General features: G+C 41.2%; 1 protein-coding gene across 1 annotated transcript in view; it reads right to left on the bottom strand.

Annotated features, from left to right (window-relative positions):
- The window catches only part of VPS11 (VPS11 core subunit of CORVET and HOPS complexes), a 93,563-nt gene that overhangs the window by 78,397 nt on the left and 832 nt on the right, over window positions 1–14,334 (bottom strand). Inside the window, exons 2-3 of the mRNA XM_073602467.1 lie at window positions 8,939–9,087; window positions 7,199–7,334 (exon numbers count right to left, since the gene is read on the bottom strand). Of these exons, the coding sequence (XP_073458568.1) occupies window positions 7,199–7,334; window positions 8,939–9,087 (285 nt within the window). The remainder of the gene's footprint in view (window positions 1–7,198; window positions 7,335–8,938; window positions 9,088–14,334) is intronic.

The raw sequence follows: 14,334 nt of genomic DNA, 5'->3' as shown, positions 1-14,334 counted from the left end.
GAGACCCATCTATGGGCATATTCCCAAGGGAGTCACATCAGAGGCTGGACCATGGCCTTGGACCGACCTGTGCTCTGCAGCTAAAAAAGAAAAAAAAAACACTAGGTGTATGGGGAGCACCACAAGCAGAACCCGTAGTTCCAAGGATCACATTACAGGCAAGTCCTGCAACTTTTGGACCGATTAGCCTAGCCTTGGAGGCCGTAATTAGACCCCAAGATTAGCTAATCCAGATTGCTGTGAAAGAACACAGTAACAGAACGATAAAGACTTGACTGACATAAGTAAAAATGTCTTTTAAAAATGGTTAAACTTTTCTGCAAAGAGAAAAAGATGCCCATCCTCCTAGGACACTGGCAAAAAACTGGATCATGTGAGTGGGAAGGGGTTGTACCGGGCTGAAAAACAGCTTTTTGTCTGCAAGTGTCCAGTTCCTCCAGTATAACCCAGTTGTCTCTGAGTTACTTCTAATACTGTGTCCCTTAACCCTTAAATGCCTGAAGGTAAACAAAGGATGAGATCACCTTTAAAGGAAAAATAATAAATGCACATATTTCTGCAGGAAAAAAAAGGGTATCTAATATTTTTTTCCTGCAAGAGCCTGGAAAGCATTGCACTCATTATCAGTAGATCACTGGTGCCATGGGGTTTCCTGCAGACAGGTCAGTGGACTACAAGAGCATTTACCAGCGCCCCCACAGCCCATTGAAACTATAAGTCCATCTTGCTGTTTGGCAGACGGTACCTTTAGAATATTCATTCACAGGAATCTGAATATATGGATGCGGCGATGGGGGCAGGGCCCCAGACAGTCTCACTGTTTTTAAAAAGTGATAGTGGGAGCAGGGAGAGGATCCCTCACCTGCTGTCACAGGGAGGGGGGCATGACCTGAAACATGGTGAAAATTCCACCCTTAGTACAGATGGAACATGCAACATGTTCCGAAGGTGAACTTAGTCTTTAATGCTTGAATTTGGGCTGAAACAACTAATCCACATAATGAAAATAGTTGTCAACTTATTTCATAATCGATTAGTTGGTCAGCTGATTAGTTGGCCCATATACACAATGCATTATTTCTTTACATATCACAAAATACAGTGCAATACATGTACAGGTCAGTACACCATCCATGTCGGTATACACAGTGCAAACCCAAAGCTCAATATGCCATTCATACATGTCAGCAAGTGCCTAAGAATTTGTGAATGTGCGAGGAGCAATGCCTAAAGGGACAAGTTGTCCTGGGCAGGAGAAAGATGTGAGTGATTCTAAAAAGGCAGAAGTTTTTTTACCTTGCTATAGGGGCACCCTATACCAGGGGTCCCCCCCCCCCGCCTGTGGGCCACATCCGGCCCACTTGTATGTTTCTCTAGCCCACAGCTCACTCAAGACACTGCTGGTCTGCTTCCTTTCGAAACCCCTGCTGTTCTTGGCAGCAAGTCCCTCTCCTCTACTGGGCAGAACCCACTATATCAGTCCTGGGCCTGCAGATGGGCAAGTGAAGGGCACACATTGGGGGGGGAGGGCTGTTACTGGGAGTGTGTGGAAGCAATCGGGCGACTGTGGACCTGGGTTAACCCACTATAGTAGCAACAAACTGCTGTTTTTGTATTATAAAAAGGGCTTTTTTTTTTAACCCCATCACAACAGGTGATTAAAAAAAAGCTACTAAATGTCTTATGCTGGACATACTTGTATCGATTTTTGGACAAGCATATTCATACGTCATTAGAAAAATTCTCTTGCTTTTAACATTCAATTTTAAAATGAATGTAGATTCCGAATGAAAACCACAAACACTGTCCAAAAATGAGTTTGATCGAGAAATGTTTTCTATTCTGCAGGGAATTTTCCAGTCACCGTGGTCGAAAACATTGATTTGACCCCACTAATGATTATAAAATCGACTGTTCTTGAGATGAAAAATTTTTAAAAAGGAAAAATTTGTTTGTGTATGGCCAGCATAAGTGACAGCAGGCGCAGGTAGCTTGTATCAAGCTACCTGCCTATGACAAGGGAGTATGTCGTGCATAATATTATATTACAATCTGGTCTGAAAATCTGGAAAACACTTTAGGTCTTTTTAATTTTCTTTTCAATAAAAATTTTGATCTCTGCGTCTGATGATGTATACAATTTTCACCATCTAATAGTAAAATATATATATATTGATTATTTTTACAGGCGGCAGAAGGGGACCCCCCTTCAACCTCCTCGCCCTTGCAATCGGCGAGCCGGAGAAGGAATCCGCCTGCGGCAAAAGTTCACCATAGGGAATACCATGGGCCAGAGGGTCACTGGCAGTCTATGACTTTCGGAGGCTCGGATGCTATGTTATGTGGTCACGTCGGGCCCGGCAGATGTAAACACTGCCGTTGCCTCGGCTGAGAAGCCAAGACCGTTTTTCTTTTTTTTTTCTGATTTTAGGTTTTCCAGCCCAGAGGCGAGATCTGGGAACTGGGACTTCTAGATCCCAGATCTCGTTGTTAACAGGATGCCCTATTCCTATTACAAGGGATGTTTTACATTCCTTGTAATAGGAATAAAAGTGATAAAAAAAAATAAAATAAAATAATTTAAAAGGAAAGTGTCAAATAGAAAAATAAAAAGTAAAATTAACAATAAAAAAAATACAATTTTAAAGCGTCCCCGCATGCTTGCTTGCAGAAACGAACGCATACAGAGGTTGTGACCACATATGTAAATGGCGTTTTAAACCACACGTGAGGTATCGCTGCAAACGTTAGAACGAGAGCAATAATTCTAGCCTAATACCTCCTCTGTAACTCTAAAGAGGTAACCTGTAAAAAATCCATTTATCCATTTACTCGGCATAACATTATGCAAAAAAATTAAATAAAATCTGGCTTTTTTTTTTTTTTTTTGCATGAAAGGTTTTTTTTTCAAACGTTTGAAAAACTGCTGCGCAAATACCGTGCGAGATGAAAAGTTGCAACGACCACCATTTTATTCCTTATGGTCTCTTCTAAAAAACAAACATATATCATGTTTGGGGGTTCTGAGTAATTTTCTAACAAAAAATTATGATTTTTACTAGGGCTGAAACAACTAATCGATTAATCGACAACTAATCGATTATGAAATTAATCGATTACTATTTTCATAATCGATTAATCGGCCAGCCAATTAGTTGGTCTGCATACAGAATGCATTATTTGTTTACATATCAGGAAATACAGTGCAGCACACATACAGCTCAGTACACCGTCCATACATGTCAGTAAGTGCCTGGGAACTTGTGAATGTGAGAGGAGCAATGCCTCATGGGACATGTAGTCCTGGGCAGGAAGTAAGTGGTTCTAAAGGCAGAAGTTTTCTTTACCTTGCTATTGGAGCTCTCTATACTGTACTTAACAGCAAAAAAGCAGTATAGAAACAGATCAAAAGCAAACTGCATAGGTGTGTACCGAGCCTTATTCTGGCCACACAGATCAATTTTCAGACGAGAATATTCATATGAAAAATCTTTGTACATTCGCTGAATGAAAGAATGTTGTTTGAAATTTTCACTTGCTTTTAACATTCTGTTTTAAAAACAATGTAATTCCTGAACAAAAACCACATACACTGTTTGAAAATTCCTTTGACCAAGCAGTTTTCTATTATTTCTAAATTTTCCTGTCACTGTGGTTGAAAACAAACGTCAATTTGACCCCGCTAACGATTCGAAAATCGAATGAACGTTCTTAAAATTACATTTTTTTTTTGAAGGAAGATTTTGTTTTTGTATGGCCGCCAGCATATAATATATTACAGTTCAGTTTGAAAATCTGCAAAACAGTCTAACTTTTTAATTTTCTTTAAATAAAAAAATCAGAGTCTGATGATATTTACCAGATTCAACCTCTAATAGTATATACAGTATATATCTCCTCTAACAGTATATACAGTATAGATCTCATCTAATAGTATATACAGTATATATCTCCTCTAATAGTATATACAGTATATCTCTTCTGTCTGTTATTCTCAGATTTTGCTCTCTAACCATATAGTTGGTTATTTATATTTATCACTGCATAGAGATATTTAAGAATAAATTGCCTTTTTTTTAAACTTTACATATTAACTAAATTATACACCACAATTTTAAGGTTATTAACTGATTAATCGTTTAATCGAACCAATAATCGGCCAACTAATCTATTATGAAAATAATCGTTAGTTGCAGCCCTAATTTTTACATGTACAAGAGAAGTGTCAGAATTGGCCTGGGTGGCAAGTGGTTAAAGAGATTGTAAAGGTTCGTTTTTTTCCCATAAAAATAACAAACATGTCATACTTACCTGCTCTGTTGCAGTGGATTTGCACAGAGCAGCCCAGATCCTCCTCTTCTTGTGTCCCTTTTCTATGCTCCTGCCCCCCTCCTGTTCAGTGCCCCCACAGCAAGCAGCTCTCTCCCCTGATTGGCGAGCTGACTTTGACAGCAGCGGCAGCCAATGCTGCCGCTGCTGCATCTCAGCCAATCAAGAGGGAGATTCTCAGACGGCTGAGACACTCGTGGACATAGCTGGACAGAGAGGGACCTTAGGTAAGTGTTAGGGGAGCTGCTGCACACAGAAGGCTTTTTATCTTAATGCATAGAATGCATTAAGATAAAAAAAAAAAAAAAAACCTTCTGGGCCAGTTCCATGCGCTTTTTTTCTGCAATAAAAATGCGTGCACAGCATTTTTCATGTATTCCAATGGCTCTAGTTCACACCATGCGGTCAGTTTCAGATGCAGAAACTGACCAGAAACTGACTGCATGGTGTGAACTAGAGCCATTGGAATACATGGAAAACACTGTTCATGCATTTTGTGCAGAAAAGAAAGCGCACGGAACTGAACGAAACTTCGTCTGGTGTGAACTAGCACTCTGACTTTACATCCCTTTAAGGACCAGGCCTATTTCTGACATTTGTTAAAATCAGTATTTTTTGCTAGAAAATTAAAACCCCCAAACATTACATTTTTTTTTTTTTTTTTTTTTTAGAAGAGACCCTAGAGAATAAAATCGAGATCATTGCAATATTTTATGTCACACTGTATTTGCACAGGGGTCTTACAAAAGCAATTTTGTTGGCGAAAAATACACTTTATTGAATTAAAAAAAAAAAAAACAGTAAAAAATAGCCCATTTTTTTTTTTTATAATGTGAAAGATGTTACGCTGAATAAATAGATACCTAACAAGTCATGCTTTAAAATCGCGTGCACTCGTGGAATGACGACAAACTGCAGTACTTAAAAAACCCCATAGGCAACGCTGTAAACATATTTATAGGTTACCCGTTTAGAGTTACAGAGGAGGTCTAGTGCTAGAATTATTGCTCTCGATATAACCATTGTGGCAATACCTCATATGTGTGGTTTGAACACTGTTTACATATGTGGGCGCGACCTTTGTATGCATTTGTTTCTGTGCGCGAGCTCAAAAAAAAAAAAAAAAAAATCTTAATTTATTTTACATTTTTTATTTTTACACTGTCCTTTAAAAAAAAAAAAAAATAAAATTTGATCACTTTTATTCCTATTACAAGGAATGTAAATATCCCTTGAAATTGAAATAAGCATGACAGTGTCGCTTTATTGTGAGATCTGGGGTCAAAAAGTCGAAAAATCATCCCTTTAAATGGGGTTGTAAATCCTATGCATTAAGGTGAAAAAACTTCTGTCACTGAGCAGCGCCCCCACCGTTTTACTCACCTGAGCCCGTTCGCTCACCACGCCGGGGATGCGCTCACCCTCTCTGGCCGGCATCTTGGCTCTTGATTGGATAGATTGACAGCAGCGCAGCCATTGGCTCCCGCTGCTACCAATCAAATCCAATGACGGGGGGGGCGAGGCCGAGTCTGACGTTCTGCGTCTATGGATGCAATAGCTAGACTCAGGAGCGCGCCTGCACAGTTACCCCCCAGGAGAGCGCTTCTCCTAGATGGTTTGCCGATGCAAGGAGGAGCCAGGAGCGCCATTAAGGGATCCCAGAAGAGGAGGATCGGGGCCATTCTATGCAAAACGAACTGCACAGTGGAGGTATGACATGTTTGTTATAAAAAAAAAGGAAGAAAGAAAACGAGGGTTTAGTAACCCTTTAGGGCCAGAATGCGGAAGTAACGTTGCTCCGATCATCCAAGGGCATAGAGCTGAGTGGGGGCTACGGGGGGGGGGGGGGGGTCAGCTCTCCCGCCGCCTCTAAAAGTGATCCCATAGAGAATCTGCCGCTGGGATCACTTTTATCGGAAAGAGAAATTGCCCACTGTATAAAAAAATACCGGAGTTATGGCAGCTAGCTGTTGCTGCCATAACCGTGGTATTTAAACGTCAAACTAATGACGTATATATATACAGTGGGCCATATAGAAGTGGTTTACATATTAACTAAATTAACCATCATACTTTTTTTTTTTTGAGGTTTTTACCTGATTAATCGACTAAACAATAATCGGCCAACTAATCGATTAATGCAGTTTTGCAACTTTGGTACATGTTAATAAAATTATACACATCACCACACCTACTTTACACACGGGGTAGATTTACTAAAACTGGAGAGTGCAAAATCTGGTGCAGCTCCGCATAGAAACCGACAACAAGTTTCTTTGTCAAAACTTAATTGAAAAAGCTAACGTTAGAAGCTGATTGCTTTCTATGTAGAGCTGCAACAGATTTTGCACACTCTAGTTTTAGTAAATCATCCCCACAGACTTTTTTTTTTGGATTAGGAAAAAAAAAAAAAAAAAAAAGTACAATTGGGGGGGGGGGGGTGTATATCAAAACTAGAGAAGATGTGCATGGCAACCAATCTGGTCTTATCTTCAGCTTGTTTAGCTGAGCATGGAAAATGAAATGATCTGATTGGCTGCCATGCACAGCTACCGATTCTGGTTTCTCCAGTTTTGATAATTTCCCCTAAATGTATCTTTTTTTCATTCAGAAGGAGCACAGGGACTGGTTTTACAGAGAGAACACCAAGTCACAAGATTTAGTTAGTTAAAGCTATATGTATTAAAATATTTGGTTTTGAATACCGTCAGCCAAATACCAAAGTAAAGAAAAATAATGCACCAAACTATAAGTACTAGATTTCTAAAAAAATTAAATAAATGGAAGATTATTCTGACAGCTTCTTGCGGGTTACAACATATACACATTAGTTTATACACACATAACAGAACACATCTTATACACATACCAATAGCCATGAAGTTGAGGTTTTCATGAACTGTGATGCAGGACACAACTGTGGGTTTATTGCCAGGAATGGCTGGAAAAATTCTAGTGCAAAGTGGGTTACCACCATCACGTTTTTCCAAATTCCAAACTTTAATCTGTCAAAGAGAATTTTTTATTATTACAAATATATAAAGAAATTCTGTGTTTTCCACCACTGTTTTACTTAAAGTGTTACTAAACCCACAACAGTAAAATCAGTCTGTATATGTAGTAAAGCATGCTTGTTATACTCACTGTGGAACCTAAGGGGTTAATCCTCTGCATTGTGTAAAAGAGCTGTTTGATCCTGTCTTCTCTGATCCTCCTCTTCTTCCACAGTCCCCAAACCATCTCCTGATAAGACAGAGCCTTTGGGGGCACTCTGCACATGCTCAGTTTGGTGTGTATTGCTAGAATTTTTTTTTTTTTTGCTTGTGATCAGCACAGGGCCAATCACTACTGCCCAGACAGAGGGTCAGGGGTCCTGCAGCCTCAAAGGACAATCAGGGGAGAATGAAATCTCCCCCTACAAGCTTTAATCAGTGCTCAGCCAGACACTGATAGAGGTAACAAGACTGCTTTATACTGCTGATGAAAAAAGGTATTTAGCAGTTTATATTTCCTAAAATAATTGCATTTCCTTGTTCTGTGTACTGTGGGAGACCGGATATAGTGAATGCAGGCTCCTGGGTTTAATAACACTTTAAGCTGGCCATAGATGGTTCATTTTTCTTGTTCAGCAAGAGGGCTAAACAGGGAAAAAAAGGAACAGATTCCTCCATCCACACAAGTGAAGTGGATGATGGAACCCTTCCACCAGGACTATATATTCTGACAACTGAACTCTGCTGTCAGAATACACGGATCAGCAGCTGCTGTCTGACAAAACCTTTCCTGCTTGTCCTATTGACTTCAGTCAAAAAAAGAGCCACACAGTCTGTCTATGGCCAGCTTTAAAGTTCACCTTTAAAAATAAAATGTTAAAAATGCAAATTTTTTAATTTATTTTTTTACCATTTTTTTTTTGTTTGTTTTTAGCAACCTGGAAAGCATTTTACCAGTGATCAGCAGATTGCTGGTGCCATGCAGGTCTCCTGCAGACTGTCAGCATGAGCTGTCTGCCCGTACATCATACAGCCAGGCAGCTTCAATACGAACATGAAGAATCAATGAACTACCAGAGCGCTCAACAGCGCCGTGGTAGTTCATTAAGAACTACAATCCAACATCTGCAAAAGATGTTGGTACTTGTAGTTCATTCATTCACAGAACTCTGTGAATGAATGAAGGAGGTGGCCATGTGGGGGGAGCACCATATGGCCCACGCTCTTTTTTAAATGCGACAGCTGGTACTGGGAACTTCTCCCCGTACTGCTGTCACACACAGGGCTCAGATCGTTGACCCACTGCAGGAGTGGGCACATAGTACACGTTCCACCCTAAAAACGAGTGGAAAATGTTCCCAAAGCTGAACTTATCCTTTAAAGACACCTGCAGACTACCATTTTAGACAGGAGTGGTTCATTTTTACAGTTGCTCTTGCTATGTATTAGACAGCTATTCCTGGCTGTCATTTTGATAGCGGGTAATTGCTAGTAATAGTGGTCACATGGATAAAGAGGCTAAAAGGTCAGAGATACACCCTAACAAAAGTTTTGGATTGAATCTTCTACATTTAAAATCCTCAATCATATACAAAAAAAAAAAAACCACAACTTACCAGCGGGTTAGTGCCTTCTTCATCCTCCCCTACAGAAACAAGGATATTGTGTTGTTTGAGTTGATGAAGATGGGTAACACGAAGCTTGTAAGCCTGGAAGGAGGTGAGCTGAAGGGATCGAGACAAGAACCAAATCTGCCCTGTCATATTTAATTTTCAGTTAAAGACATAACCCACAAAAGAAAGTACAACATCCAACTGCAGAAACATCAATATGCCAGCATATAGAAACTATAAAAGGGTAATGACATGCCTCCTTGTCAACTACATCAGCTGAACTTTAGGCATACATCTAAATGCACAGATAAAGTACATATATGAGAGTGTTTTTTACTTGTCAAGAATTTGTATTTGTCAATCCGTTCTTGAGATTTACACAGCTCTGCCACACAGCATAGCCCTGCCTAATGAAGGAGAAGACCTGATGTCATTCTGCTGCAGTTCAGTAATACCTACAGGTCTTGTACTTCTCCCACCCTATGACTGTGAAAGGAGAAACTGCAGATTAATATGCTCACATCTGTCACTCAGCTCTCTCACCCCATCAGCAGAGTAGCACACCTGACGGGCCCCTCATGAAGTCTTCCCTTCTTTAATCTGCTGTGAAAAAGATTTAAAAAGAGGCTGTTACCAGGTGAAATTAAGGTACCAACACTGCTTGCATGTAACAAACCCCTTTTCTAGAGATTTACAACCTGGGGTTCCTCTTAAAATAAGCATCTTCGTAAACTTGCCTTTTGACTCACTATTGTGATTACAATGTGACCCACAGACAATACCGTTTTTATAAACCATTTTGGTTTTGCTACCATATACTGTGCCTGAGAAGCCCACAATACACGGTTTCTCCTTGTGCATAGCATCTTGGTTACAACGTCTTTGAATACTTCCCTTCTAAAACAAAAGTATAGCTGACCACAAGCCTAATAATAAACTGCAGCTAGCTGCTGAGAAAAAGGTCACAATGACTAATAAATTCCACATAACATAAAATACATCACATACTGTAATTACTAAACCTTCCTCTGTGTTGCATAGAAGGGATTGCAGGTTTTCCTACAATCAGAGGGAAAGGGTCTGTATCTAAGAAGGTGCTCAAGGGACACCAGTCATGACGAAAAATTAATTTGTTTATTGAAACTCAAGGGCAGCCAAGGTGTTTCAGGGATCTGAGTACCCTTCCTCAAGACTAATAAACACAAACACAATAAGTATAAAAATGTAATATACAAAAAGAGAACAGGGCAACTCTACAAAACAAACAGATAAATAAGCTAACAATGAATAGGTATAAAATATCTTCTACTGGTGGCAGCCATTAAAAATATACAAATAAAGCAGAAATTAAAGTGGTTTTAAAGCCTTCCATATACCCAGTGAAGTGACTGGCCCCCAGGTGATACAGAGATGAAACAAATCCTCCTACATAAGTTGTACCTGTCTATCTGCAGACGCCTCTTCTCTACAACTGTTCAAAGTACAGAATTCATAAAGCTTGTCTGAGCTGGGAGAAAAGGGGAGTGGAGAGCTGAAACTTCACTCTGCAGAGCTCAGTGAGGAGAGCTCCGAGCGCTGGTTGGAGGGAACAGACACACCCCCTTCACACAGCTGAGGCTGTCAATCAGCTGGAGGTCCCTCCTGTCCCCCTTGGTGTCAGGAAAACTTGTCAGAAGTGATTCATTCAGATAGAGGAATGAAGCAGCAGACAAAAATGCCACTTAGTGCTCTGGTTTGAGACAAGTACACACTATAGAGTTGTATGTTTAGTTCATGGTTTACAACCACTTTAAAGTGAATATAAAGTCAAATCATTTTGGTTTTCGATAGAATAGGGAAGGCTTCAAACTCCATGGAGTTGATTTTTACTGACTGCTGGAAAGATTTTACTTCACTTCTCTGGGAGACAGAACAGGAAATGAGAACATTTTTCTAAAATTCCCACCTAGAAGAATTGTCATAGAAACAGGGAGTCCCAAATGGAGGATTTTCCATCACTTCTCACTTTGGTGACAGCTTTTAAAGTGATATTAAACCCAATTTATTTTCTATTTAAGTGATTAGTACTTAAGTTGTCTTCAGCTTCTTTTTTCTATCTCCCCTTTTACACTGTTCTAACTGCTGGCTCCAATTCTCATTGTGAGCATGGCTCCTTGCCTTGCAGGGTCCTATGGAGGCCTGCCGGAGCCCCCCTAATGTGAGTGCTCAGAGAATACATGCAGCCACTACCTGCACTGGACATCCAAAGTCAGTCCAAACAGAAAAGATGACATCCTAACAGGAGCGCGTGAGACACTAGGAATGATGGGACATGTAGTCCTAAGGAGGGTAATCAGAAACGCTTGCTTACATTCAGAGTACACGTTCCCTGACCAATGTTCATGAGAGCTGTATGGAGGACACTGGAGGCTGAACAATTTAAAAAGTAGAGGCTTTTAAAATTTAAAGTACCACTTTAAATGTTGTATTCGCCATCATTTTTTGTCTCAGTGATGACATTCATCAGGACTAGGGGTGCACCAAATGGAAATTTTGGTGCCGATACAGAAAATGAAGGATGCACTAGGCCAAAAAATGAAACCAATACTGAAAGTGACAGTTTTTAAAAAATATTTATATTGTTATATATAATTGTATTATATTCGTCTTTTTATCTAATATCATCAATTTAAAATAATATTAAAGCCGAGTTCCACCCTAAAGTGGAACTTCCGCTCATCAGATTTCCCCCCCCCCCCTCCGGTGCCACTATAGGCACCGTTCGGGGGGGGGCAGATACCTGTCTAATACAGGTATCTGCAGCCACTTCCAGGCTTAGACAGCCGAAGAATATCTGCAGATGACCGCCACCCACCCCCCACCCCCCGTTGCGTTCTGGGAAAAACACAGTTCCCAGCACACAACAGGGACCAGTGCAGAGGCGCAGCGTGACTCGGGCATGTGCAGTAGGGAACCGGGCAGTGAAGCCGCAACGCTTCCCTTCCCGATTCCCTGACCGAGGATGGCGGCGGGGGCAGCCGAGAGACGAGCGATCGATCGGCTTCGGATACCGACATCTCTGGAGCCTGGGACAGGTAAGTGTCCATTTATTAAAAGTCAGCAGCTGCAGTATTTGTAGCTGCTGGCTTTTAATAATTTTTTTAAGGTGCAGCTCCTCTTTAAATTTATTGTTGGCCATTATTGGCAACTTTAGTGCAAGAAAGGTCAAGAAAAATGCAGTCCCTGACCATCTCTTGTATCATGTCTGCAACCTCTTACTTAAACACACTGCTAATAGTAGTAGCAAAATTTTCCATTCAGTGCACCTCTAGCAGACATGATACAAGAGATCAATGCAGCCTCACCAGTGCCCGTCACATGCAGACTCACCTGTGCCCAGCAGCCTCACCAGTGTATGTCATATTCAGCCCATCTGTGGCCAGACCAGAGGGGCCATCACTGTGTGTCACGGAGCAGATTTGCCTGGACCGTAGTAACAATGTCCCACCTCCTGTGATCACGTCACACTGATTCAACGCCCCTCCATTGGTTCAGTGTGCCGTCTATCACAGGAGGTGGGACATTGTTACTATGGTCCGTGCAATTCAGCTCCGTGACACACAGCGATCGCAGCGAGGAGGAGGAGAGGAGGAGGAGGAGGAGGGAGGGATGGAGAACTGGGCGCACCAATATGACACTCCAGCAATCGGTGGCACCCGAGGCATACCCCCCCCTTTCAGTATCACCCTTTTTTTCTTTCGGCCGATACCAAAAACATCATTTTCGGCAGATATTTTGGTGCACCTCTAATCAGGACAAACAGAAATTATGAGTCTCAACATTAGGGGCGCTAAAAACAAAACACTGTTCTCCTGATCACTGGGGTCCTAGGCCTTCCTTTTTCTATCCAAGGCTGAAAAAATACAATTTTGCTTTTACAAATACTTCAGTTATAAGAATACAAAACAATTTCAATTTTGTTTATGGGTTGTAAATAATAAATGAACATGGCTTGTGACCTCATTTATATTTGAAATGGGGGGGGTAGCAAAAATAGGATGTTAAGCTATGGTTTTACCGCCCTCTGATCACCCAATTTACCCTAACAGGCATCCAGAAGGGGAGGTACACATGCTGCAACCACAATGCTTTACAGTAACAGAAAAAATTATACCACAGGTCACATTCAGCAGACAGTATCGCTGCCAAACACGACCCATCCAATTGAATAGGGTCATACTGCAGGCTCTCATGGGTTCACCTGAGAGGCAACATATCACCTCTCAGTCCCCTCAACTGCCCTCTGAAAAGGGATCAATGGCGAGCCGCTTTTTTGAGGTTATATGTAATATTCCCATTGCACACATTCCTGGAAATGGCAGATGGTAGTAGGCAACTGATATAGCAACTGCCAGCTAGAAACGGGTAAGACCAGAGATCAAAGCATATATTGCCACCACACTATGGATCTTCAAAGTAGCATCCAAATATTTATTAAAATAATCACATCACAGTTGTAAAGAGTAACTCCACTTTTGTTGAGGATAAAAAAACATTCCCCCCCTGGGTGATCCATGTACATTGCAGGGATAACAAACTTTGTTGCAGATTCCGACCTTTTGTTATTCTGAAGAAAGCCCTGTGTGTTTGTGTCCATTAAGGATGAGCTCTGGCGTGTTCGCTCAGCCCACGTGCCGAGCCCACCAGGAAGTCGGCACTGTGCTGATCACAGGCAGTGAGACATTTCCCGATCTCTGCAGCCGCACATCAGGAAATGTCTCACTGCTTGTGATTAGCGCAGCGCCGACTTCCTGGCGGGCTCTACGAACACGCCGGAGCTCATCCTTAGTGTCCATGTGCACAGTGAATGTGAATGGGAGTGACTTTTTCATTCAGCTGCTGCACTTGCAATGTTCTAATGAGGAAAGTGTCAGGGTCCGCATCCCTTTAGACGCGATTAACCCTTCGGGGGTATATAACCAAAACTGACATTTTTGCTGAAGAAGATACAAGGATTCCCAAAATCTGATTTGTATCTTAGTGCAGACTTCAGGGTAAGTCAGCGAGCCTATTACACAAGCAGGAGATGAGATATCGGGGGGGGGGGGATTCTGTACACCATCAGCATACAGAACACCTCCAGGTTGCCATATTGTGTTGAATTTGTGAATTTGACAGAAAAATTACAACAGCTGCAGACTGAAAAGGAAAGGTCATTTTTAATAACATTACAATATGGCTTGTGTCACAATTGTATACACTATATATTATTTATTTGTGGGTTTTTTTTCCCATACAAAAGTGGAGTTACCTTTACAAAGGTGCAATGTTTTGGGGTCACGCAACAAATCAGTGCTATTTCAAAGACCCATGGTGTGCTGGTGATATATGCTTTGATTGCTTTTCAGAGGGGTGGCTAG

Source organism: Aquarana catesbeiana, linkage group LG10 (assembly GCF_042186555.1).
Source record: "Aquarana catesbeiana isolate 2022-GZ linkage group LG10, ASM4218655v1, whole genome shotgun sequence".
Taxonomy (NCBI): Eukaryota; Metazoa; Chordata; class Amphibia; order Anura; family Ranidae; genus Aquarana; species Aquarana catesbeiana.
This window is presented reverse-complemented; position numbering and strand designations above follow the sequence as displayed.